The sequence below is a fragment of the Macaca thibetana genome, chromosome 15 (genome assembly GCF_024542745.1).
Source record: "Macaca thibetana thibetana isolate TM-01 chromosome 15, ASM2454274v1, whole genome shotgun sequence".
Classification (NCBI taxonomy): Eukaryota; Metazoa; Chordata; class Mammalia; order Primates; family Cercopithecidae; genus Macaca; species Macaca thibetana.
Genome location: NC_065592.1, coordinates 105,278,882 through 105,303,418, shown reverse-complemented (window position 1 = coordinate 105,303,418; position 24,537 = coordinate 105,278,882). Strand labels below are relative to the sequence as shown.

General features: G+C 49.1%; 3 protein-coding genes across 12 annotated transcripts in view; 2 read left to right on the top strand and 1 right to left on the bottom strand.

The window, feature by feature from the left end:
- Nucleotides 1-24,537, top strand: part of NINJ1 (ninjurin 1) — an 868,176-nt gene that overhangs the window by 639,995 nt on the left and 203,644 nt on the right. The window lies entirely within an intron of this gene.
- LOC126937825 (putative uncharacterized protein C9orf129) lies at nucleotides 3-24,223 on the top strand. The gene is made up of 4 exons (XM_050761593.1): nucleotides 3-304; nucleotides 6,552-6,649; nucleotides 6,869-7,155; nucleotides 23,242-24,223. Exons 2-4 carry the CDS (start codon nucleotides 6,572-6,574, stop codon nucleotides 23,255-23,257), a joined length of 381 nt encoding a protein of 126 aa, XP_050617550.1. The 5' UTR covers nucleotides 3-304; nucleotides 6,552-6,571; the 3' UTR covers nucleotides 23,258-24,223.
- Nucleotides 21,851-24,537, bottom strand: part of WNK2 (WNK lysine deficient protein kinase 2) — a 140,756-nt gene continuing 138,069 nt past the window's right edge. For 5 of the 7 annotated variants that reach the window (XM_050761574.1, XM_050761567.1, XM_050761569.1 and 2 more), the window contains one exon: nucleotides 23,206-24,537. In XM_050761574.1, the coding sequence (XP_050617531.1) occupies nucleotides 24,383-24,537 (155 nt within the window). In that variant the 3' untranslated portion in view covers nucleotides 23,206-24,382. Of the gene's footprint in view, nucleotides 22,050-23,205 lie in introns of those variants that run through there. The other 2 variants (XM_050761571.1, XM_050761570.1) reach the window with 2 other exon arrangements.

Genomic DNA, 24,537 nt, shown 5'->3' with positions numbered 1-24,537 from the left:
CTAGGGGGCGTCGGCTGAGGCGGGGCGGAGGCGGGGACCGGGGTACCTCGCTTGCGCAGCCTGGAGCCCGCGCTGGGCCCAGCACGACCCTGCCTTGGCTGCTGCCCCCCGAGTCTCCAGCGCCGCCGGACCCTCACGCCGCCGCCTTCTCTCCAGCCCAGCCCCGCCCCGCCGCGGCCGCTGCCGCCTGCCGAGCATTTTCCAGCCCCCAAGCCCTGAGAATCAGCTCTGGGATGTAACAGAGCAAGCGGACATTATTCTGGGACCAGCAAGCCTCCGTCACTGCAGCCACCACACTACGTGGGTGAGTAAACGCCTCTGGGATCAGCGTGGACCATGCGGTAATCCAAAGAGGTTGAAATATTCATTCACCGTAAAATCTTACAGATTTATTCCCTTGAAACGTGATTTTCTGCAGTCATACAGCCTGAGACAGCTGAGGCTCTAGCAAAAGGGCCAAAGGATAGAGGCAGGTCCTCTAGGGAAGAAAGAGTGAAAACGTGAGAGAGACCACATGGCGGCCCACACTGCCCCAGGCCAGGCCTGGCTGACCGCTGGACGGCTTGACCCATCCGGTGCACGTTCTGGCCTATTGTGGTCAGGGCAGGAGGGGAGCCCCCCCACCCCAGGCCTCCTGCAGAAGAGTGGGCTCAGCACGGGGCAGGGACGGCCTTGGGGATTGGGGACTGACCAAGCCTGGGGGCTAGGACCAGTAAGTGGGGCCCGTTATAGAAGCTGGTGTCGACTTCCTTATTTTCTCCAGAGATGATATGATACTCCACAGTGTGCAGGTGCCATATTTAGCCATGTCCCTGCTGTCAGCATCAATAATATGTTTTTTGCTATTATTATGACTTTTGAACCCAAATGCCCATCAATGATAGACTGGATAAAGAAAATGTGGTACATATACACCATGGAATATTATGCAGCCATAAAAAGGAATGAGATCAGGTCAGGCATGGTGGCTCACGCCTGTAATCCCATCACTTTGGGAGGCCAAGGTGGGAGGATCACTTGAGGCCAGGAGTTTAAGACCTGCCTGGCCAACATGGCAAAACCCCGTCTCTACTAAAAACATTATACAAAAAGCCTGGCATGGTGGCGCGCACCTGTAATCCCAGCTACGCGGGAGCCTGAGGCACAAGAATCGCTTGAACCTGGGAGCTGGAGGCTGCAGTGAGCTGAGATTGCTCTGGTGCACTCCAGCCTGAGCGACAGAGCAAGACCCTGTCTCAAAAAAAAAAAAAAAAAAGAATGAGATCATGGCCTTTGCAGGGACATGGAAAGAGCTGGAAGCCATTATCCTCAGCAAACTAACACAGAAACAGAAAACCAAATACCGCATGCTCTAACTTGTGTGAGCTGAACAATGAGAACATATGGACACAGGGAGGGGAACAAGACACACTGCAGCCTGTTGGCGGTTGAGGTGTGGGGAGGGAGAGCATGGGGAAAAAGAGCTAATGCATGCTGGGCTTAATACCTAGGTGATGGGTTGACAGGTGCAGCAAACCACCATGGCACATGTTTACCTAAGTAACAAACCTGCATATCCTGCACATGTACCCCAGAACTTAAAATAAAAATTAACATTAAAAATTTTATTTTCACCAGGTATTCAATATTACACTTTTGCCGTATTTTACTAATAACTTTAAATTTTTGACATTCCTTAAAAATGTGTTCCATTAAATCCTCACTTTGTCCTATAACTTTGCTTACTACACTCGTCCTTTCCTAGGTTTTCACTAAAGTTTTTTTTGTGGTTGTTAAGAAAACCTGTTAACATAACAAAAAATAGAAGGAACAGTAGAATGAGTGGTGGCATACCTACTTCAGGTTACACAAATGGCAACCGGTGCTTGAGATCATTCTTTTATTTAAAAAGAGATACATCAGGCCTAAGTCATGTACAGCCCCCTTGAACATGTTTTTAGATTTTCTCACCTCATACCTATGGCATAATTAATAGCATTGCTTTGCTTTTTAATTAAAGGCTGTATTGTACATGCCAGTCTGCACTTGCTCTTTTTGAGATGTGTCCTTGTTCATCTTTATCAGTTTTGTTGTTGTCATCGTTGTTGTTTGAGACAGAGTCACACTCTGTCGTCCAGGCTGTAGTGCAGTGGCGCGATCTTGGCTCACTGCAGCTTCTGCTTCCTGGGTTCAAGTGATTCTTCTGCCTCAGCCTCCTGAGTAGCTTGGATTACAGGTGTGTACGCCTGGCTAATTTTTGTATATTTAGTAGAGACAGGGTTTCAGCATGTTGGCCAGGCTGGTCTCGAACTGCTGATCTCACGTGATCCACCCGTCTCAGCCTCCCAATGTGCTGGGATTACAAGCATGAGCCATCACGCCAGGCCAGTTTTTATCTTTAAAGCTAATGCAGATGACATTGATATTAAGCCCCGGAGGCTGACAGAATAAAGGGCACCAGAGGGAAGTCAGGGCATTACTCTCTTTGAGTAGAAAGGCCACTCATCTTGCGCCTCTGGTCCAGGATTCCCAAGTAGAAAATTGGACTCTCCTGCTGGTGCTGGGGACTTTGCTTTCAGTGTCTGCTCTGCGACCTTTCACTCCATTTTCAGTGAGTTCGTGGTAATTAGAGTGAAGTAGGAAGTGACACAGGCTGCCTGATCTTGTGGCCAGTTTGGAAGGTCATTTTTATTTTGAACTTAAAAATCGAATCTTTTGGAAGAACCTACACCCTCCTTTGAGCCATTGTGTGATTTAAAAGACTGCAGCGTGTGTCTTCCCAAAGTGGATGCATTTAGGTTGATTAATGTTGGGTTTGTTATTGGCGTTTCAGTATTTGGTAACAAATGAGGAATGTCAGTTCAGTTTACCAGTGACTTCAAAATAGAGAGCTGGTAGAGTTTCCTTTTAGGTTGTGCTTTTCCAAAATCCACAAATGGTCAGAAACTCATTTATCTTGTTTCATCATAGACTTACAAAACACATTTCGGTGCCTAAATGGGATTTGGGATTTTTGTTTGTTTTTTGTGTTGCTTTTGTGAGTGTGTAGAGACAGGGTCTTGACGTGTTGTCTGGGCCGGTCTGAACTGCCTCAGCCTCCCCGTGTCAGGATTGTAGGCATGAGCCGCCGTAACCAGCCTTAATGCGATGTAATGTTTCTATTCTGCCTTCTTGAACCTCGCTCAGTCAGTACACATATTCTGTTCAAACTGAATAATTGAACCCAGGAACTGAATACATTTAGGTAAAACTTGCTACTTGAGACTTGGGCACCGGGTGGATTTGAATGATGCCGTATTCGTGATGTCTACCCTCTCACTATCCACATTCAGGGATGGAAAACATTTGGAGAGTGAGGAATGCTTATAGTAAAGTTCAGCCCAGCTCCCTGCTGTAGAATGTTCTTGTACGAGCAGTCGAGCAGTCAGTAAAGCAACCCTTTTCATTGTTGAACTGCTCTCGTTCTTAGAAAGTTCTTGTTTCTGTTGACTTGAAATTTGCTCCCGTGGTTTAATTTTTCCCGCTGTTCTGAATTCTTTCACGTGCTGCACAGGACGTGCCTGTTCACTGAGTTTATAATCTTACTTCTCATGGGCCTTGCACTTAGCCTTCTTCAAGCTCATCATCCCTCAGGTTTTGCCTCCTCCTGTCACCAGGCCTTGTCTTCTGGGCACCGGCATTTGGCTCTTCCCATGGAGTCTGGCCAGCACCGCAGGCTCTGGACCAGCATCAGCTGCCCCTGGGCTCTTAGCTCTTGGGAGTTGGTCCTCCATCCTTTGCCTGCCTGGGCACCGACCTTGCACCTGGTCTCAGTCCAGGCTCAGCCCCGGCTCTGCTGGTCCTCCTCTCCCTACAGGATGGCCAGCCGCCGCGCCCTCCCACTGTGCTCCAGGCCCCACCCGGCCTCTCTGGACACTGGATCTGTAGTGTAATGGGAACAGGTGACATGACAGTTTCCTTTCTATACCTTTTTATCTTCTGTAGACTATTGAGATTTAGTAAACATGTCCGTTGTACATGCTTAAAATGGTTGAAAAGTTTTGCCTTGTCTATGTTTGCAAGCGACAAAAACTAAAGGTGGTAGGAATTATATTGACTTATTTAATCTTGGAGTCAACATTTTCAAAGCTATATTTTTTTTGGTAACACCTGAAAATTATAGTGTCTGCCTGTATAATTTTTTTTTTTTTTTGCCTGTATAGTTGGTTTTTTTTTTTTAAAGACTTGCTTTGTAGTCTTTTTTGTTTTGTTTAACATAACATTTCAGAATAATATGCCAAGTAATGGATGAGCATTTGTTAGGTTGGGCTAGGAATGGGGACTGGGGTAAGGCCGACTATAGTTCTAAAAGGTTCGAGTTTAACACCATTCCTTTGGGAATTGTATCTTATTTTAATTCAGAGCAAAAGCCACACAGCCGCATATAGGCGTAAGTGATTCTTTTGAGGAAGTGGGTAACTGAGCTGTAAAAAGTTCTTCATCTCCATCTGAGACCACCTCATCCTGGACTTCATTGTCCATATCACTATCAACATTTTGGTCAAAAGCTTTCAACAAGGCTCTAGGAAGTTCCAAAGCTTCCCACATCTTCCTGTCTTCTTCTGAGACCTCCAAACTGTTCCAACCTGTGCCTGTCACCTAGTTCCAAAGTTGCTTCCACATTTTGGGGTGTCATTATAGCTGTACCCCACTCTCTTCAGTACTACTGTATTAGTCCATTTTCATACTAGTATAAAGAAACTTTCCTGGGACTGTATAATTTATAAAGGAAAGAGGTTTAGTTGACTCACAGTTCAGCACGGCTGGGGAGGCCTCAGGAAACTTACAATCCTGGCAAAAGCAAAGGAGAAGCAAGGCACTTTCTTCACAAGGTGGTACAAAGGAGAAGTGCCGAGCAAAGGGGAAGGAGCCCCTTATAAAACCATCAGATCTTGTGAGCACTCAGTCACTATCACAAGAACAGCATAGGAAAACGACCCCCATGATCCAGTTACCTCCACCTGGTGTCTCCTGACACACAGGGATTATGGGTCCTATAAAGATTATAATTGAAGATGAGATTTGAGGGGGGACCTGAAGCCTAAGCATATCACCTGGTGTTCAGATGAAGAGGTTGTAGAAGCGTATCTACTGAGTAAAGAGGGAAACTGGAGTCAGGAAGCTTTAGGCTTGGTTTTCTCCCACATTTAAAACAAGCCCAAGGAAAAGATGGTGCAACCGTGTGAGCACCTGGCGGATCTGTTGTGTCTCACACAGGTTTTCTATTTTCTCTGTGTCTTCAATAATATATGTCTTACTGACACCACCTCAGGGCTCCTGGCATCCCCCAGCCCAGTCTTCAGCCTGACACATCACAGGCGCTCAGCCCCTAAGTGTTCCAAGAGGGAGTGCAGCTCCTGGGGGTCCATGTCGCATGTCCTCGTGTTTCCTGATGGTGGTGTTTGGAAGTGCTGTTGACATCTGGGCCCCAGTCGGTCCTTGTTACTGCGGGTCTTGTGCCGTCTCTGGAACAGCCCTTTATGGGCACCATCTACTCACTCATTCGCTTCTGTTGGCTGACGTGGCCCCTGAGCTCTCCTCCTGTTCTTAGACCCGTCAAGGCCAGATGCAATGTTGAGTGTGGAGGCTTCCAGGCCCTGCTTTCCTTCCCAGCTTCAGGCTGGCCCGGCTGCTTGTCCTGCTGTCATGCTTCAGTTCCTCCGCGTGGCTATCCGTTCCCAAACAGGTTTCTTCACTTTTGCAAGGTGGCGTGGGAACGATGACTATCACGTGCCAGCACACATCAGGACAGGTTTACGGAATTAGGTTTTAAGAGAACACAGAATCCCAAATTAGTCATCTTGTAATACGTGTTAAAGTGTGTCACCTAATTGCTGAACAATGAAAAACAATTCCTTTTATATTTAAAAAACTCACTAGTTAGCTGAGAACCTAATGGTAGTTGCAACTTTTCTTTTCTTTTCTTTTCTTTCGAGAGGGAGTCTCACTCTGTCGCCCAGGCTAGAGTGCGGTGGCGCCATCTCGGCTCACTGCAAGCTCCGCCTCCCGGGTTCACGCCATTCTCCTGCCTCAGCCTCCCGAGTAGCTGGGACTACAGGCGCCCGCCACCACGCCCAGCTAATTTTTTGTATTTTTGGTAGAGACGAGATTTCACCGTGTTAGTGAGAATGGTCCTGATCCCCTGAACTCATGATCCGCCCGCCTCAGCCTCCCAAAGTGCTGGGATTACAGGCGTGAGCCACCGCGCCCGGCCGCAATGTACTTTAAACAGAAGAGTCCCAAAGGAAACTGTTCGGTCGGAGAGCAGAACCACTAAGGCAAATTCACCGAGATACCTGGAAAGTTAGAATCCCAGTCCCAGTCCATCAAATCGAGCATCATAAAATTAAGTTGTCCTTACTGTGAAATGGCAATTTGTAATGATTTCTGAGAAGTGGGACCCATGGTGGTGTTGATGTCTGAGCCAGGTGAGGGTGAGATCCCTGGCGCCATGGGCTGGCCGCCAGGATGCCCTGGGAAACGCCTTCTGTTCACAGCTGTGTGATTCTTTTCTTTCTGTGTTGGTGAAGCAGCCAGACCCGGTCCGTTTGGAATGCCTGGGATGGTGCCGCCGCATGTTCCTCCTCAGATGCTCAACATTCCGCAGACCTCTCTGCAAGCAAAGCCCGTGGTAAGGCCTTCCCTGCGTGCGCTGGGTGGGGTGGCCGGTCTCAGACACGGTGTGTGCATAGAATTTCAATGAATGCCAAAATAAGTTCCTAAGCTCTTGAATAGATGTGTGAAATAGATGCCAGTGTTTGTTGAAATAAAAATGAGCCGGGAAACATCGGCCTGGGCCTGAGTCAGGTCCTGCTGGCCACGTGCACGTGACCTGTGCCCTTCGCTTCAGGCCCCACAGGTGCCCAGCCCAGGGGGCGCCCCGGGCCAGGGTCCATACCCGTACAGCCTCTCTGAGCCAGCACCTCTCACGTTGGACACAAGCGGGAAGAATCTGACGGAGCAGAACAGCTACAGCAACATTCCTCACGAAGGGAAGCACACGCCGCTGTATGAGCGGTCCTCGCCCATCAACCCGGCCCAGAGCGGCAGCCCCAACCACGTGGATTCCGCCTACTTCCCTGGCTCTTCTACATCGTCATCTTCCGACAACGACGAGGGCAGCGGAGGGGCGACAAAGTGAGTGGTGCACAGGTTGTGGGGTGCTTCCTGGCTGGTAGTGACCTGGGGAAGCTGCCTTCTGGCCTGCCAGCCCAGCTGGTGTTGTGCTCAAAGATGTAGTTTGTTGCAGGTGGGTGATGGTCAGTCTGTACTCAGACGGGGGCTCCTTGGACAGAGAGGAGAGAGGAAGAGTAGGTATGTTCTTTGAAGTTTCCATGATTTAAAACCTGCACCATCCCAGCCCCATGACCTGGAGCCACAGGAACCTTTCTGGGGAGGAATTTGACAAGAACTGGTTTGTGTGATGCCCCAAACATGGGGCCATTTGTCTGGTGTGGTGCCACTCACACCCACCACAGCAACCCCCTGCCGACCCCCGAAACATTGATCTCCTGGCTCCTGGATCAGGGGAGCTCTGAATTTCCTCTCCTCCTCCTAAACTCAGCAGATCAGAGGACACTTTTGAAATAACACTGTTTGTCCAAGCAAAACCCTAGAAAGCTGCCTAGACCCGGGCTGGAATTGTTTCCTTACAGAGTATTTTAAATACTGTGTGGACTGGACGTGGTGGCACATGCCTGTAATCCCAGCACTTTTGGGGGCCAAGGTGGGTGGATCACCTGAGGTCAGGAGTTCGAGACCAGCCTGGCCAACATGGCGAAACCCCGTCTCTACTAAAAATACAAAAATTAGCTGGGTGTGGTAGCATGTGCCTGTAGTCCCAGCTACTCAGGAGGCTGAGTCAGGAGAATCACTTGAACCCAGGAAGTGGAGGTTAAAGTGAGCTGAGATGTCACCAGTGCACTCCGGCCTGGGTAACAGAGCGAGACTCTATCTCAAAAAAAAAAAAAATAATAATAATAATAAAAACACTGTGTGTCCTTGAGTAAATGAGTACGCAAATATATAGTTGGTTTCTGATTGAAGAGGCTGGGTGTGGTGCCTCACACCTGTAATCCCAGCACTTTGGGAGTCAGTGGCGGGTAGATCACTTGAGTTCAGGAGTTTAAGACCAGCTTGGCCAACATGGTGAAACCCCATCTCTACTAAAAACATAAAAACTAGCCGGGCGTGGTGGAATTCGCCTGTAATCCCAGCTACTGTGGAGGCTGAGGCAGGAGAATCACTTGAACCTGGGAGTCAGAGGCTGCAGTGAGTCGAGATCACACGACTGCACTCCAGCCTGGGTGACAGAGCAAAACTCCATCTCTGAAAAAAAAAATTCTGATCAAGGAAATTTTAAATTTGTATTCCTCCCCTACCTTTAAACTGTCTTATATTAAAAAAAAAAAAAAAAAAAAAAAAAAAAAAAAAAAAAAAAAGATAAGAAAGAGAAAGAAAATGTTTTTCCTTTAAGTCATTGTCTCCTTTTCCTTAGTGTAAACTCTACAGAGTAGATAACCAGGGCTGGTTGATGTTACATCTATTTCTGATGTAAGAAATCTAACAGATGTAGTTGTCAGTTTCCATGCCAGTTCTTACCTGGAGTGTCACCTGAGGCAGGTGATCTTTCCTCTCTGTCTTCTGTCCATCTGTAAAATGGGAACGAATGTCTGTTGACCCAGGGCAGAGGTTACTGAAGGGCTCTCTGCCATCCAGGGATGCATACCCTGTTTATGGCAAAGAAGTATAAAATTAATAAATGTTTATTTGTTGTATGTGCAGAGAAGTGTAAAATTCATAAATGTTTATTTGCTATGTGTGTAGTGCTAAAACTCTAAAATGAAGTAAAGAGTTGCAATTGAATATTCAAAGTTTTAACCTCTAACAAGAACAACCGCAAGATGGTCTTAGAAGCCCTTATGCACTAGAATTCTAAGGCATGTGCATTTTGTTGTAAAATGTGAATCAGGTAGCAAGATCAAAGTGTCTATACATACAGTTTTCATCTTAGTGAGAAATGTTCTTTCTGAACTCTGAAACATAGGTAAGAAGTAAGACAAAAAGCAGTAAGATTTATGACCCCAACAAGAGTTCAGTGCTAGTGATGGAGATGTGGAAACCAGGTCAGGGTGCTGACTTGGGGATGTAGGTTGTGACTGGAGCACGTCTCAGTTGAGGTGCTTGTTCCTCCAGTGGGGAAGGAATGAGAAGAATGTGAGTTGCCCATCTAATTTGGCAAGTTGTCTATATTAGTCTGTTCTCATGCTGCTAATAAAGAGATACCCAAGACTGGGTAACTTACAAAGGAAAGAGGTTTAATTGACTCAGAGTTCCACATGGCTGGAGAGGCCTCACGATCATGGTGGATGGCAAAGGAGGAGCAAAGTCACGTCGTGCATGGCAGCAGGCAAGAGAGCGTGTGCAGGGAACTCCCCTTTATAAACCATCAGATCTTGGAAGATTTATTCATTATCATGAGAATAGCACAGGGAAGACATTCAGTGACTTTCCACCAGATACCTACATGACCCGTGGGAATTATGGGAGCTACAATTCAAGATGAGATTTGGGTGGGGACACAGCCAAACCATATCGTCGTCTTTGTTAGGATGAGCTGAACTTGGAGTGAGTAGGACTGCCTGAGCATGTCCTGTCTTTTCTGGGTATGCACTTCCTACCTGTCTGTGAAGGTTCTGATCAGCTTTTTGGAGTTCTGGGCATCTGGCCTCCCTCTGACCTCTTGCAGTGCTTATCGTCTTTATCCCTGGTATGGCATCTTTACTGTTTTCTGGAGATGCATCTTGTTTCTGCCACTGGAATTTGACCTGCTCAGAGGCTTGTGTTTTCCGATCCTTGTGGTATGAAATGCCGTGAAGAATGCAGGGTACACCCTGTAATCAAAAGATTGGATTCAAGCTGTGTGACTTAGCAGTGACTTAATTTCCTTGAATCTGTTTCTACTTTTATTATAATAAAGAAGAGACAGACATGTTAGACCTGAGATGAACGAAGGCAGAGGAGACAAGGGTGCTTGTTCCTGAAGGCTTCGGGGTCAGAAACTAGCATTCAGCTTGGGGTCAAACCCTTGATCACGGGCATCCTTTGCTTCTGGCAGGTGCACGGGTGTGACTTGGATTTATGTGTCCACAGCTAGCAAATAGGGATGATGTTTATGGTTTCCTGCAAGGGTTCTAGCGTGTTGAATGCGTTGTATGTGGTGGAGCAGAAGCACACGAGTAGAAACCTCTGCAGGAACCAGTGTGGGTGCAAGGAAACCTAAACTGTCATTGATAGATTGTTGGAGGGTCAACGTGGACAAACCTGAGAGTTAAAGACTCCAGAGGGCCTGGTGATGTGGGGGTCCACATGCATTTGTGATTTTACCTGCTAGATCTCTACCAGATTCTCATGGTAAATATTGGAGAAAAATCTCTTGTACCTGTGGCAAGGGAAAGGAAAAGAGAATTATTTTAAAATGTGACAGAACATTCTTTTTTTTTCTTTTCTTTTCTTTTTTTTTTTTTGAGACGGAGTCTTGCTGTGTCACCCAGGCTGGGGTGCAGTGGCGCGATCTCGGCTCACTGAAACCTCCGCCTCCCAGGTTCAAGCGATTCTCCTGCCTCAGCCTCCCGAGTAGCTGGGATTACAGGTGTCCACCACCATGCCCAGCCAGAACACTCTGTTCTTAACAAGGCTTTCTCTCAGGATTTGAAACTACCTAACCAGAGCCTAACCCACTGGGTTTCACCAGAACCTAATTAATCTGAGGGAAAGGAAACACCCAAATCTAGCTCCCCATAGCCATCCTGTCCCAGCTAAGCAGGGTCAGGGACTGAGAGTCACATGTGAAGATCACAGCCCAGAGACTCATTATAAGACTCACCTAATGATTGGACTTTAGACCCTGTGCCCCCCTGTAAAGAGAAAAAGCAAAATCATATAAAGTGCTCAGCTGAAACAAGAGAAAGAAGAAAAAGAATGGAAGACATGGAGAAAGAATGGAAAACAGTAACAAATATAGTAAGTAGCTCTTAATCCACATATATCAATAATTAAACATCAGTGGTGTAGATATGCAAATTAAAAGAAAGAGGCTGTCTGATGGAATCAAGACCTAGCTATTTGTACCTACAAGAAATCCATCTTACGTATGAAGACATATTCTTTTTCTGTTAACAAACGGTTACAGCTACTGTGATGTGTGAATTACTGAGGTTTATTGTGGAATGAACACAGGAACTCTATTTGAACCACTGCGTGAATGGAGACGTGGTGAATGGTTCAGGGTAGATAGTGTAAGTCACAGAATGTTCTAGTAGATGTGGAAACATGCCATTGGCCACTGAGTGTTGTTCATTTACTTTCTCTGTTGTGCAATTGCGAAGTTCCTATTGTTGGTCAACTTTTAAATAGAATATTTCTAAGTAAATAGTGAGATAAGTTACTCTAATTATTATCATAGTCTTTTCCAAGTGTCAAGGCTTTTTAAAAATATAGTTGAAGTCATGCTAATTTTTTAAGGAAATGTTTGTGTAGGCCTCCCAAATGGACAGTGTGTTAGAATAGAATTTTTTTTTTTTTTTTTTTTAGTAGAGACAGGGTTTCACCGTGTTAGCCAGGATAGTCTCGATCTCCTGACCTCGTGATCCACCCGTCTCGGCCTCCCAAAGTGCTGGGATTACAGGCTTGAGCCACCGCGCCCGGCCAGAATAGAAATTTTTAAATTAAGTATTTAGAACAGATTTTTTTTAGTCAACAGATTTTCTTTCAGGGATAATATTTTTTTTCTGTGCTTCTTTCCCGCAATGCCTTCTTTGTCCTTATTTCTTAACGGTTGTTGTGTTTTCCCTCTTCATTTGTTTTTGCTCTCATAAAGCTTCATAACCATTTCTGCAGTGCTTCTTTTTGTTGTTGTGTGATTAGCATGCAGTAGTATTTTTATTTGAACATTTTCATACCTGAGGTTAAGATTTCCACAGTTTCTAGTACATTATCCTTTGCATTTATTGTTGTGATTATTCTCTTTGAAGTGACAGCAGAGCTTTCAACACCTGTTTTCTTACACTGGGTGTCTGGAATCTGGGAGGACTCCAGGAGTAGGTGAGAAGGCCTTTTCAGTTTGTCCGGTCTTGTCAGTAAATACTGTCTTATGTTAATAAATCACATAATTACTGAATTCCTTAAGATCACATCGTCTGAAGGAAGGGTGTCATGTCTAAATAGCTGTGCCTCCAAGAACAGCTGATTCACAGGTTGGCAGCATCAGAAAAAGTGGCTTTTGCTGAAAGTTATATTTCCTACAACATACATTTTTTTTTTTTTTTTTTTTTTTTGAGACGGAGTCTCGCTCTGCCGCCCAGGCTGGAGTGCAGTGGCCGGATCTCAGCTCACTGCAAGCTCCGCCTCCCAGGTTCACGCCATTCTCCTGCCTCAGCCTCCCAAGTAGCTGGGACTACAGGCGCCCGCCACCTCGCCCGGCTAGTTTTTTGTATTTTTTAGTAGAGACGGGGTTTCACTGTGTTAGCCAGGATGGTCTCGATCTCCTGACCTCGTGATCCGCCCGTCTCAGCCTCCCAAAGCGCTGGGATTACAGGCTTGAGCCACCGCGCCCGGCCTACAACATACATTTTTTATGGTCTTTGGAATTATTAATAAAATGTGATGCTGATTAGCTGTCTCTTAGCCATCTTGGAAGACTAGAGTTTGCCACGGTATCACTTAGTGATTGTGGACATTCATTAAAAAGAAGCTGAGCCAATAGGAAAAGAATGCAAATGTGCCCTTGTAAATGGGTTAGTAAACATTTCTTTCATTGCATATGATAATGGGAGTGAATGGTATTTTTCTACACCCATGGGTGTTAGTTATACATATAATCTGTGTTTCATGAATACTTATATGTTAGATGTAACTCTTTTAAAGTAGTTTGTGACATTACCTAGCATAGAAAGTAGTTAAATAGTATAATTCCAACTCCAAAATTTGATTTTTAAAGTGCAACACAAGGCATCTTATATTTTCTGTGAAATATGCTTTTTACAATTCACTGACCTTTAAGAAAAAGTAGCTAGCAAACAACTAACTGATGGTATCAGAATAACAAAAGCTTTTTTAATTCCAAAATTCTAATAGCAAAATTTATTCAAGTAATAGCATAAAATATGAAATCATGATTAGTGGTTAGATCATGTCTGGGAATATGGTATTTCTGGATTTTCAGTTATTCTTTACATTGTACCTGATTCTTTCTTTTCCTTGGTGAACTAATTTCAGAATTGGAATAAACTGAATACTGCTATTTATATTAGCAGCTGTAAAGTTTTATTGTAGAATGTATCTTACACATTAGCAAAATAGATGATTAAGAGGACTGACATTTCACTATCCTGTACTCAAATTAAACAGTGAAGGTAAAATAGAGGCAATTTGGGGAATTTTTTTTTTTCCAGACTGAGTCTCACTCTGTCACCCAGGCTGGAGTACAGTGGTGCAATCTCTGCTCACTGCAACCTCTGTTTCCCGGGTTCAAGCAGTTCTCCTTCCTCAGCCTCCCAAGTAGCTGGGATTACAGGCATCCGCCACCACACCCAGCTACTTTTTCCTGTATTTTTGGTAGGGACGAGGTTTCACCATGTTGGTCAGGCTAGTTTCGAACTCCTGACCTCAAGTGATCCACCCACCTCAGCCTCCCAAAGTGCTGGGAATACAGGCGCGAGCCCCTGCACCCAGCCCCAGGAATATTTAATTGTAGCTTGTAGTTGACTATCCTAAAGTCTGTAAAATGGTAAGAGTTTGTCATCAGCGTCTAGCAGCTGATCTAACACGGGCAGGTGAAGAAAAAGTCACCTGAGCTTCAGCATCTGTGTTGCTTCCTTGTTTGGTTGGTGATGCTCACTCCCATCAATCCATTGATTTAAAAGAATAGGTTGGCCGGGCGCGGTGGCTCAAGCCTGTAATCCCAGCACTTTGGGAGGCCGAGATGGGCGGATCACGAGGTCAGGAGTTCGAGACCATCCTGGCTAACACGGTGAAACCCCGTCTCTACTAAAAAATACAAAAACTAGCCAGGCGAGGTGGCGGGCGCCTGTAGTCCCGGCTACTCGGGAGGCTGAGGCAGGAGAATGGCGTAAAAACCCAGGAGGCAGAGCTTGCAGTGAGCTGAGATCCGGCCACTGCACTCTAGCCTGGGCGACACAGCGAGACTCCGTCTCAAAAAAAAAAAAAAAAAAAAAAAAAAAAAAAAGAATAGGTTTTGTCTTTTGGACAATTTAAGTATGCCAAAATCTTTGATTAGCCATTTTAGAACCTTTCTGCAAGTAAGACATTTCTAGGCTAGGTGTGGTGGCTCACATCTGTCCCAACATTTTTGAAGGCCAAGGTAGGCAGTTTGCTTGAGGCCAGGAGTTTGAGACCAGCGTGGGCGACATAGCGAGGCCTTGTGTCTACAAAAAGTAAAGTAGGCCAGGCATGGTGGCTCACGCCTGTAATCCCAGCACTTTGGGAGGCCAAGGTGGATGGATCACCTGATGTCAGGAGTTCAAGACCAGCCTGGCCAACATGGTGAAACCCTGTCTCTACTAAAAATACAAAAATTAGCAGAGCGTGGTGGCAGGCACCTGTAATCTCAGCTACTCAGGAGGCTGAAGCAGGAAGAATTGCTTGAATCTGGGAGGAGGAGGTTGCAGTAAGCTGAGATCGTGCCACTGCATTCCAGCCTGGGTGACAGAGCAAGACTCTGTCTCAAAAAAAAAAAAAAAAGTAAAGTGAGCCCAGCGTGGTGTGAGTCTGTAGTCAGCTACTCAGGAGGCTGAGGCGGAAGGATGGCTTGAGCCAGGGAGGTCGAAGTTTCAGCAAGCTGTCATCTCACCACTACACTCCAGCCTGGGCAACAGAGGGAAACCCCATCTCTATTAAAAAAAAAAAAAAAAAAACTCTAATGTAATTTAATATCCTTGTGTAGATTTGACTTCAGAAGACTGAACATTCCATCATACTCCTTTCCTTAAAGACTACCTAGAAGACTAATGAGTGATTTGACCAGATAGTTGAATCAGTGTTATGATAAAAAGAACCCTTTACTAAATTCTTGATAAGGTTCTGAAGTTTTCCAAAAGTGTAGTCTATATAGATCTTTATTTTTCAGACTATTTAAATATTTTTGAGATTTAGTTTTTAGTAACATCTAGCATCCTAGGAAAATATAAATACTGTATGACAGCTTACATACTTTTTTCTTTTTAATTTTCATTCAAATTTCAGGGTGCTTTGTTTCTCCCCTTCAATTTTAATTTTAATAGCAGCCATAAACACTTTGCTTCAGAATTATGGTAAATCATGACACAGAAGAGGTCTCAAGCACAGGTTTCCTTTTCATTTTACTGTAGCTAGCTCATGACCACATCTACATCTTGTTAGTGCTTGGCATAGCACATACTTTCATAATAATACTCTTTGTAATAATTTATTTAACTACAAGGAACTCACAGCCTACTCAACTGTAGTATTTTAAGTTGTTGGTTCATATATTAGATGTACACTTGACGTGGTTTGTAACACTTAAAACACACATTATTAATTTAAAGCTTTTGATGTGCCACATAGTTTAATATTAACTTGCTGAATGTAAAATGGACTCAAAGTTTCCTTTTGGAGTATATTGAAATATTATCAAGGGTATAGTTATTGGTTATACATAGTTACGTGGTTATAGTTATTTGTTTCTTGAAAATTAAGAATCTTAAAGTTTAGAAACATAATAGTACTTGGAACATTGTTCTGCATCCTTGTGAACAAAAGAAGACCCAGTAATACTTAGAGGAGAGACAAACTTTGGAAGCTGTCTGTTGAGTATTAAGAGACTTGTCTTCCTCTCAGAGGCGGGACCAATGACTGGGAGTGACATAGGGAGGATAAGACCTGTCTCTAGAATTGCTGTGAATATTGTCCACGTGGAATGCCCTTCACTTCAGAATAGGTTGTGAATGGAAAGTATATCGATGTGCTAGAAAGGCTTTAACCAAAGGCCTGAGCTTGTCCAGCCTGAGGCCGGCACGTGGCCTGAGTGTGGTAAATGTGCAGCAGCCTCTGCCTGCGCCCGGCTCCCCGGCGCTGGGTCATGAAGGGCTCCTGGGCGTTTCTCCACATGGTGCCTTTGTCTGCCCTGTTGTTAGGAGCTTCTGCTTCTCACTCTTAACATCCTCCAGTTAGAATCGTCAAATACAAGGTCACAAAAGGATGGCTTAGCCGAGTTCAATCTCTTCCTGAACTGTGCTGTGTGGAATAAACAGAATGTCAAGCCTGCCTGGGCAAAGTTCAGGTCCCTCCAATTTACTGAGGAACCAAAAGAGACTGCAGTTGCCATTCTCTCTCCGAAAGCCCATTCTAGTGCCAAGCTCATGGGATGCTGGGCACATATGGATTCCAGACACATGACCCATGTGTTCCACTCAGAGTCAAGGGCATGGTCATGGTGAAGTCAGCTACTGAGTCTCCAGATACACTGTGAGGACAGGAAGTTGTTCTCCCAGCAGAGAGCTACTAGGAAGACAGTGGGGAGGAAGCGGGTGCAGCAGTGAGCATTCACCCTCAGCCGCCCTCCGCCGCCCCTTCCCTCCCCACCTCCGTGTCTTCCTCAGATGCTGCTGGGTGTGGCCTGGACATCTGTGTTTTCTGCAGGCTCCGCTCAGGATTCGGAAGCAGAGCAAAGCTGGGGACCCTCTCCAAGGGCATTGCTTGAGCCTTGGGAAGCGGGAACTCGTTCCCCAGGTCCAGCCCGCAGGCCCCTGGCCTCTCCCGGCTCTTGACCCTGTGGTCTGCGGTGTGACCAGCCTGTCCTTCCACCCCCAGGCTCTGTCTTCGCCATCTGTTGTCTGTGGCTGAGCTGCGGGGTACAGCTCACACGGACTCCTGTCCTGCCAGCTTCCTTGGGGTCCAGCCCCCGGGGAACCCCAGAAGGAAACCAGGGGCAGGGGCAGGCTGGGGCCAGGCACTGAGCCTCCCGGCTCCTTCCTGCGAGGCCACCTCAGCTGGCTCTGTCGTGGGCTGTAGGCTGTGCTCGTCTTCCAGGGTGACTCTCACAGCTCTGTTCCTTGGGGCTCCTCCAACATGACCCTCCTGTGGTGGCCCCAGGCTTGGAGCCAGTCATGGCTAGAAGGGGACGGCCCCACGTTCCTGCATGCATGTGTTTCTTGCTGCTCTGAGGTCTCACCCCAACCTGGCAGCCTCAAGCAGCACAAACTTATTTTCCTCCTGTCCCGGAAGATAAAACTGAGAATCAGTCTTGCTGGGCGAAAGTCAAGGTCTGGGCAGGGCAGGCTCCTACTGGGGGCTCCTCCTGCCTTCTCGGGCTTCCCAGGCTGCCCAAGGCCCTGGGCTGCTGCCCTGTCCTCCCCTCCCAGTCTCCACGCAGCATCTGCTCTCCCGGTCCTGCTGCTCCTGTCACACTTCCTCCCCTGACCCCTCCCTCCTGCATGGAGGGACCCTGGAATAATGCTGCACCTGCCTGGCTTATCATGGCCTCTCCCCACCAGAAGATCCTGTCCCAAGTCCCATCGGTGAGGGCACTGGTGCCATGTGAAGGTGACATGCACAGGACCAGGCATTCAGATGTGGGCCCCTTGAGGGGACATTATTCTGTCTACCAACACTGACTTCCAGACACCCACACTTTTGGAAACAGTTCCTTATGTATGAACCTTCCTCAAAGTCACCCAGTTCCAGCATTGTCTGTTTCCCTGACAGGGTGTGCTGTCCTTGGCTCTTATTTCAAAGCAGGTCGAAAAGGGAAACCCATGCCTGTCAACATTCCCTAAGCCCACTGTGCTGAACAGGTAAGCCTGTGGGGACCGGGGCTGTCCACTGTGGCTGCTGACTCTTGTTACCCTCCATGCAGCCACAGGCTCCTCCAGCTCCACCTGAGCTTCCCCAGGGGCTGCGTCCTCACCTTCTTTCCTCACCCTGCCCAGGATCCGGCTGCTCTCGCGTCCCCTGCCCACCCCTCCTCCATCCACACACCCTCTTCCCTGTCCCCAGCCTCCACTCACTGATTCAACAGAATCGGGCTGAGCGCCTCCCTCGTAGGAGCAGGAGGAAACAGGAAGTGAAACAGACAGGACTTCTGTGCCTAGGTGGCCGGCAGCCAAGGGGAGGCTGGAGGGGGACGGAGGGGGACACACATGGGCTCCCCTGTGGCCTCTGCCGTGCATCATCACACTCTGAAAAGTGAGGCAGGAGGTCCATAGGGAAGACCACATTCAGAAGGGAGCACAGGGGCAGCAGGCTGACCCATCCTTGAGCTGGGGAGGCTGCCTGGGGAAGTGAAGTTGGAGCACGCCCCGGGGGCCTAGTAGGCATTTGTGAGGCCCTAGGAGGACGGAGCCGGACCCCTTGGGGCTCAAGGGCCCCCGCCTAGTGGTGGGGCTCAGAATGAGGGGAGCAGCAGGTAGGAAAGACGTGGAGAGGGCAGAGCCGGGCAGGGAAGCTGGACCAGGGCATCCATTGTTTGACTCTGAAGAGATCATGCGGGCGCAGTGGGGAGACTGGATGGAAGGGGGGTCGGGGACATTTCAGCTAAAACATCTACTCGGCTGTTCGCAGCCCACATTTGGGAAATGAGAGGACAAGGATGAGTCTGAGTCCTAGACTGAGAATGAACCGGGTGACTGGTCATGCCAGCCTGGGAAACTGGGACATCTGGAAAGACCCCACAAAGCTTAGGAGCGACATCATCTTACAACGTGGAGCGTCTTCAAGATGACTTTGAGGATCTCCATGGAGAGAGGGGAGAGGCAGTTGGATTTATGGGTGTGGAAGTTCACAGAACCTTGAGCTGGAGATCAAATTTGGAGGGCTTGGGCTCAAAAGGATCAATTCTTAGGAACTGCTGTTGCTCCAAAGCCCTCCTGCCCCAGCCCACACAGCCTCACTGGGCGGCAGAACCAGCTGGCTGTGGCTGTGATCCCTGAAGCCCAGGACCCTGATCCCTGCTGTCCCCTCAGTGAGAAATGAACGATTCTTCACAGAGTTGCATGGGCAGCATTGCCTCCCGCTCCAGCCTGGCCTCGGGCAGCCTTCGACCCCCAGTGTCCTCTCAGGGTGAGGGACTCTTCTCCGCACCTCTGCAGGACGGCATGAGCCACCACCAGCACAGTGATGCCTGTGGCATGCGGGCCTTCTGCCCCCTCTCAAGGGCAAGTCTAATAAAGCCAAGTTCAGGCACCACAACCACGATGTGTACAGAGTGGTCACCACTGCTGACCTCCCTTAACCACGTGGAAAGCAGGCATCCCGGCCCAGGCTTACTGCATTCTCCAATGAATGAAGACACGATTCTGGGTGGTTTATTTTTTGTTTTTGTTTTTTTTTTTTAGTTTGTGTTTTAGAGACAGGGTCTCACTCTGTCACCCAGGCTGGAGTGCAGTGATGTGATCACGGCTCATTGCAGCCTTGACCTCTTGGCCTCAAGCGATCCTCCTGCCTCAGCCTCCCAAAGTGCTAGGATTACAGACATGGGTCACCGTGCCTAGCCTTACCAGCCCTTTAGTAATAAGCACTTTTCAGAGAACTGAAGCTGTTCAGCCTGGAGATGAGGCACAGATATCACCCTGGACACTGGAAGTCTGGTTGGATGCTGGGGTCAGCTAAGAACAAAATGACACTGGAGAACAGAGGCTGTGGCTTGGCTGCCTTGCCCCTGCAGGAGGAGCCTGGACTGGCCCCAGGTGGTGCTGCCTTTGCTGTCCTAGGAGGGGCCTGGCAGGGTCCTTTCTATCCCGGAAATGCTGTGATCAGAGCCAGTAAGCTCCCACTGGAAGCTTCACCTGCCCAAAGTAGAGTCTGCCTTCATCAGCACAATTCACTCAGTGACTGTTCTGGAAGGTGCAGGGCTATCAAAAAACAATTTTAAGTTCCTGCCTTCAGGAAGTCAAGCATAACAAAGAACATGCATCCATGAGAACTCTACACGAGGGGCTGAGGTCTCGGGGGCTCTGGTGAGCCATCCACCCAGACTCTGCGCTAGAACCCAGGAGAGGGGAGAGCAGGCTGCAGGCTGCAGCGCGGAGACTGGATGGAAGGGGGTTTGGGGACTGGGGGGGTCAAGAATGAATCCGGGCCCGGCTCGGACGCTATGCGGCAGCAGTGAAGCCCGAAGCACGTCTAGAGGGTGAGGCTGAACACCAAGAGCCTTGGATTCTGAGACTGAGCCTTGGGGCCCCTGGAGGGCTGCTAGGTGGTTCTGAGCAGCAGATGAAGCTGGGATTCGGGGCCCCAGAGTCCTGGAAGTGCACTGTGCAGAATCTCCCCAGAGGGTGCTGGCTTGACCATTACCGTTTCATTGACCATTTTACTACTATTTACTACCACACTACCACCAAGTTTTACCATTGACATTTACACTATTATTCACTTACAGAGAATGATTAAAATAAATGTGCAGTTTGAAAGGCAAACTGCAGCCGGGCACGGTGGCTCATGCCTGTAATCCTAGCACTTTGGGAGGCTGAGGCGGGCGGATCACGAAGTCAGGAGTTTGAGACCAGCCTGGCCAACATGCTGAAACTCCATCTCTACCAAAAATACAAAAATTAGCCGGGTCGGATGACGCACACCTGTAATCCCAGCTACTCAGGCGGCTGAGGCAGAAGAATCCCTTGAACCTGGGAGGCGGAGGTTGCAGTGAGCCGAGTTTGCATCACTGCACTCCAGCCTGGGCAACAGAGCAAGACTCTGTCTCATTAAAAAAAAAAAAAAAAAAAAAAAAAAAAGAAAAGGCAAACCGCATTACTATGGTCCACAGAAAACCAGTCACATGAGCCACCAACAGAAGAGAACACAAACTAAGACCAAGGGAAGCCATGTTCCTAGCACTGTGCCGTCCCTGCTCCCAGCTGAGGCTTGGAGGAGGCCTACCCTGCTGATCACACGGAGGAGAACCAGGGCTCCGAGGCCACCGCACACACCGGGGTGGCATCCCCGACACTCCTGTGGGGAAGCAGCGTTGCCGTGCCCTGAAGACTCATGTCTGAGACGGGCAGGCAGCACCGCTCTTATCAGCCGGCTGGACAGTTTTACATCTCAGGGAAGGGCACCATGTCATGGATGTAAATGAAACGGCACAGCAATATCTGTGGTTTCTAGTGGTGATGAAGTCCAGGTGCTGTTAATGGAGGAAATGCTAAGTTGCAGTTAGACATTAATGACAATAAAGATGCAATGCTTTCTCATTGTGATGCATGGGGCCCCAAATTCTCCCTAGACCTCTGGACCCAGCGTAAGGCCCCTGTGCCTGCTGGCCAGGCTAGGGTTTGGGGACCTTACCATGGCATGTTTTCTTGGTGAGGCCATGCCAACATTCCTCGTTTTTCACACTTAGGAGGATGAAAAACATTTCTCCCAGGAGTGGGGGGAATGCAGCCCTCCAAGGAGCCGGTGGTCTCAGGCCTGCCACCCACAGCCAGAGGTTTCCGACCCCAGGCCACTGGTGTTTTCCCTGCCAGTACAAGTGAATTCTGGAAGGAGGGTGCCTGGGAGGTGGGCGTGGGGGTGGTGGGTGGCTTCAAGCCTCCAAAGACCAGAGGGAAGGCCCTGCCTCATGGAGCTCTGTGAGCAAAGGCCAGGAGGCACCCAGCACCCCGAGTCCATGCCAGCTGGCATCGGGGGAACGTGGAGATCAGCCTCCCGGGGGCCGCCACCTCCAGGGCCCTGCAGGGAACAGAGCTGCCCTGAGCGTGCCAGGGCTCTGGGAATGTCCCCCCACCGCCGTCACATCCCAGTCACCTGGCTGGCGGAGGGCCACCAGAGAGGAAAGAGTTTGAAAAACCAAAGTCCTTTCTGCCCCAAAATATTTTTTATTCTTGCATTACATTTGTGTTTCCAATTGTGAATAAAAAATGCTTAGAAAGTGGTTACAAAACAGCGTGAACTGGACAGGAGGAGCAGCTGGCCCTGAGGGTCCGTCACGTCTCCACTTAGACGGCGTGAAGTGGGCCTGGCGTCTAGGCGGGGTCAGTCAGGCTTCTCACCCTCAGGATCTGGAAAACAAAACCGCGCACTCACTGTGGGCCCGCTGCGGTGCTGGCCGCTCGCCGAGGCCGGGCCCTGACGCCCTCCCGAGCTGCCGACAGGAAGGCCGCGCCAGCTCTGCCGTGACCCACGCCCTGTGTAGATGGTCTTGTCCTCAGCATAGCCCTGGCAGCCTCTGTCACCTGGGCCACCCTTCTCTGTGTGACCGGTCAGCACACTGAACGGCTGCCAGAAACCCAGACGCTCAGCTCCTGGACTGTCCGGAGCATCTGGGAGCGAGCTGCCCCCAACACCCAAAACAGGAGGCTCTGGGACGAGCGCTCCTCCTCCCTCCATGCAGAAGCTCGAAGGCTGCCGCTGCAGCTCTCTGAGGAGGTGGCCCCACAGCCATGGCAGCCCCCACAGTGGCCCGGGCAGGAGACACTGGGACCCTCAGCTTGCTCACGGTGAGGCCTGTGATGCAGCATGTGCAGGAGGGACTGCAGTCAGCTGGAGGCTGTCTTTAGTGGGAAGCCGGGGGGCTGGCTGCCACCATGCACTGTGCCCCCAGGATGAGTCCCCACCCTGGATGGCCACTTTCCCTAAGGCCCCTGTGCCTACCAGGAAAGCCACTGCCCTTGCATAATACCCGGGCAACCCCAGCCCCAAGTCCTCTCTCAACAAGCCCAAGCTCGTCCAAGGACCTCCCACCTCCCCTGAGCTCGGCCCACCTGGAGCAAAGAGGGTGGCCCCAGGGGCTGCAGCAAGTGATGCAAACCAAGCCTCCTGGAGACAGGGGCTGCAGGTGTGTCTCGCTGACCAGGAGGCTGGCTCCCTCCATCATGGGCACAGCCTGTGGCACTGCTAAGCGTAACCAGGTGCACAGTGGTAGGAAGCCCAGCCAGCTAACCCGACCGGCAGAGCTGACTGTGCTCAGGGCCCAGGCCACAGCTGGCAGGGGCAGTGTTGGGGGCCAGGCAGCCCTGCCAGATGCCCTGCTCTCAGACTCCTGCCAGGGCCAGCCCTGCCCAGCATCCGGTGGCACCCACAGCCCCTCAGTGCCCTCCTCCAGAGGTGTGGATGCAGCTGAGCCCAGTACTGGCTCCCAACTCCTGTGCTGCCTAGGAGGCTGGTTGGTTTGGATTTTATATGGACAGAGGGTAAGAAAAAGATGTTGTTTCACACTGTTTTCGAGCAAAAGTGTTTATTTTTCTCCTTCAGATATACAATCTCTTAGGGATTCCGTGCCACTGACCACCATGTACGAGGAAGGGATTCACAGGCAAGGGGGACAGGTGAGGGCAGCCCCCACTTCACTCAAGGAACAGGGCAAGGGGGCCCAGTACAGAGAACAGAAATCTCTTACGACAGCATCGTGCCCTGGCAGAAGATTCTGCATAACACCTAGAAAATTCAATTCTAACTGAATTGATGGAATAATAGATTTGAACCAAAATAATGTACCCAGTTCTAATAAGTACAGAAACTATACAATTCACAGCTGGGCAGTCCCAAGCAGCCTGCTTTCCAGCAGGAGGTGGAGGAGGCTGGGGCCTTCCCCTCCCACCAAGGGCTGTGTTGTGCCCGCTGGGGACGAGTCCCACTGAAATCTCCAGGAGAAGAATGACCCCGCCCTCCGCAGAGCAGACTGAGTGGTGGACAGGAGAGCGGTCTGCGTGCCAGGGGTGAGCAGAGCCGCAGGCCTCCATGGAAATCATGGAGAAGGGAGGGAAGTGGGCAGGAGAGAGGGCAGCCTCTCCAGCTGAAGGAGCTGTGCTTGTCTCCACAGGGTGGGCGGGCAGCCAGAGTTTCTACGCCCAACACACACCTTATCCTCACAGCAGCCCACTGGCGCCGAGGCATGTTTGCTCACCTAACGTTTTCTGGTGGATTTCTCATGGCCCAGTGCAGCAGCTGACATTCCCTACTGAGCAAGCAGCTCCGCCAGTGTGCCCTGCCCCAGCGTCCTGCCGTCTCTCAGCCCCTGGATGAGCCCAGGGAACCGGCACTCTACTGAGGACAAAGCAGGGCTCGCCTAGCACTGGAAGCTCTTCAGTACTTAAGGTAGCTAATTCAATGTTTTAAAAAGGCATTTACAACAGAAAACCAAAGATTGAACTTCAGCTTCAGATCTGTAAACCATTCACATCTCTGCAACTTAAAACAGTAAATAAAGATTATCAATGCACAAGCCAATTGCAAATGAAACCTTTTCCGATAATTTTTTTAAACATATCTTTTCATCAGGGAACGGAAAAGCTGGCATTCAAGGCACTGTACTTCTGCAGGGTGACGACAAGGTTCTAACCACCAACTCAAGTATAGGAAGTGGGTGTGGAGACGGCGCGTGGACCACAGGAACCTAGGAGCGAACAGGGTCTGAAGCCGCAAAGGAAGCAGTCTTGCTGCCCACCCGCTGTCCCCCTCGCGGCTGAGTGCTGTGCCCACAGCAGGCGGTGGGGGGGACTTGGAGGCCAAACCACACCTGGTTTCTCCGGGCGGTTCCACGGGCACCAT

Coding starts and splice junctions, on each gene's coding strand:
- LOC126937825 (XM_050761593.1), top strand. CDS start 6,572: ATGCCTGGGATGGTGCCGCCGCATGTTCCTCCTCAGATGCTCAACATT. Junction 6,650..6,868: donor CTCTGCAAGCAAAGCCCGTG/GTAAGGCCTTCC, acceptor CCTTCGCTTCAG/GCCCCACAGGTGCCCAGCCC.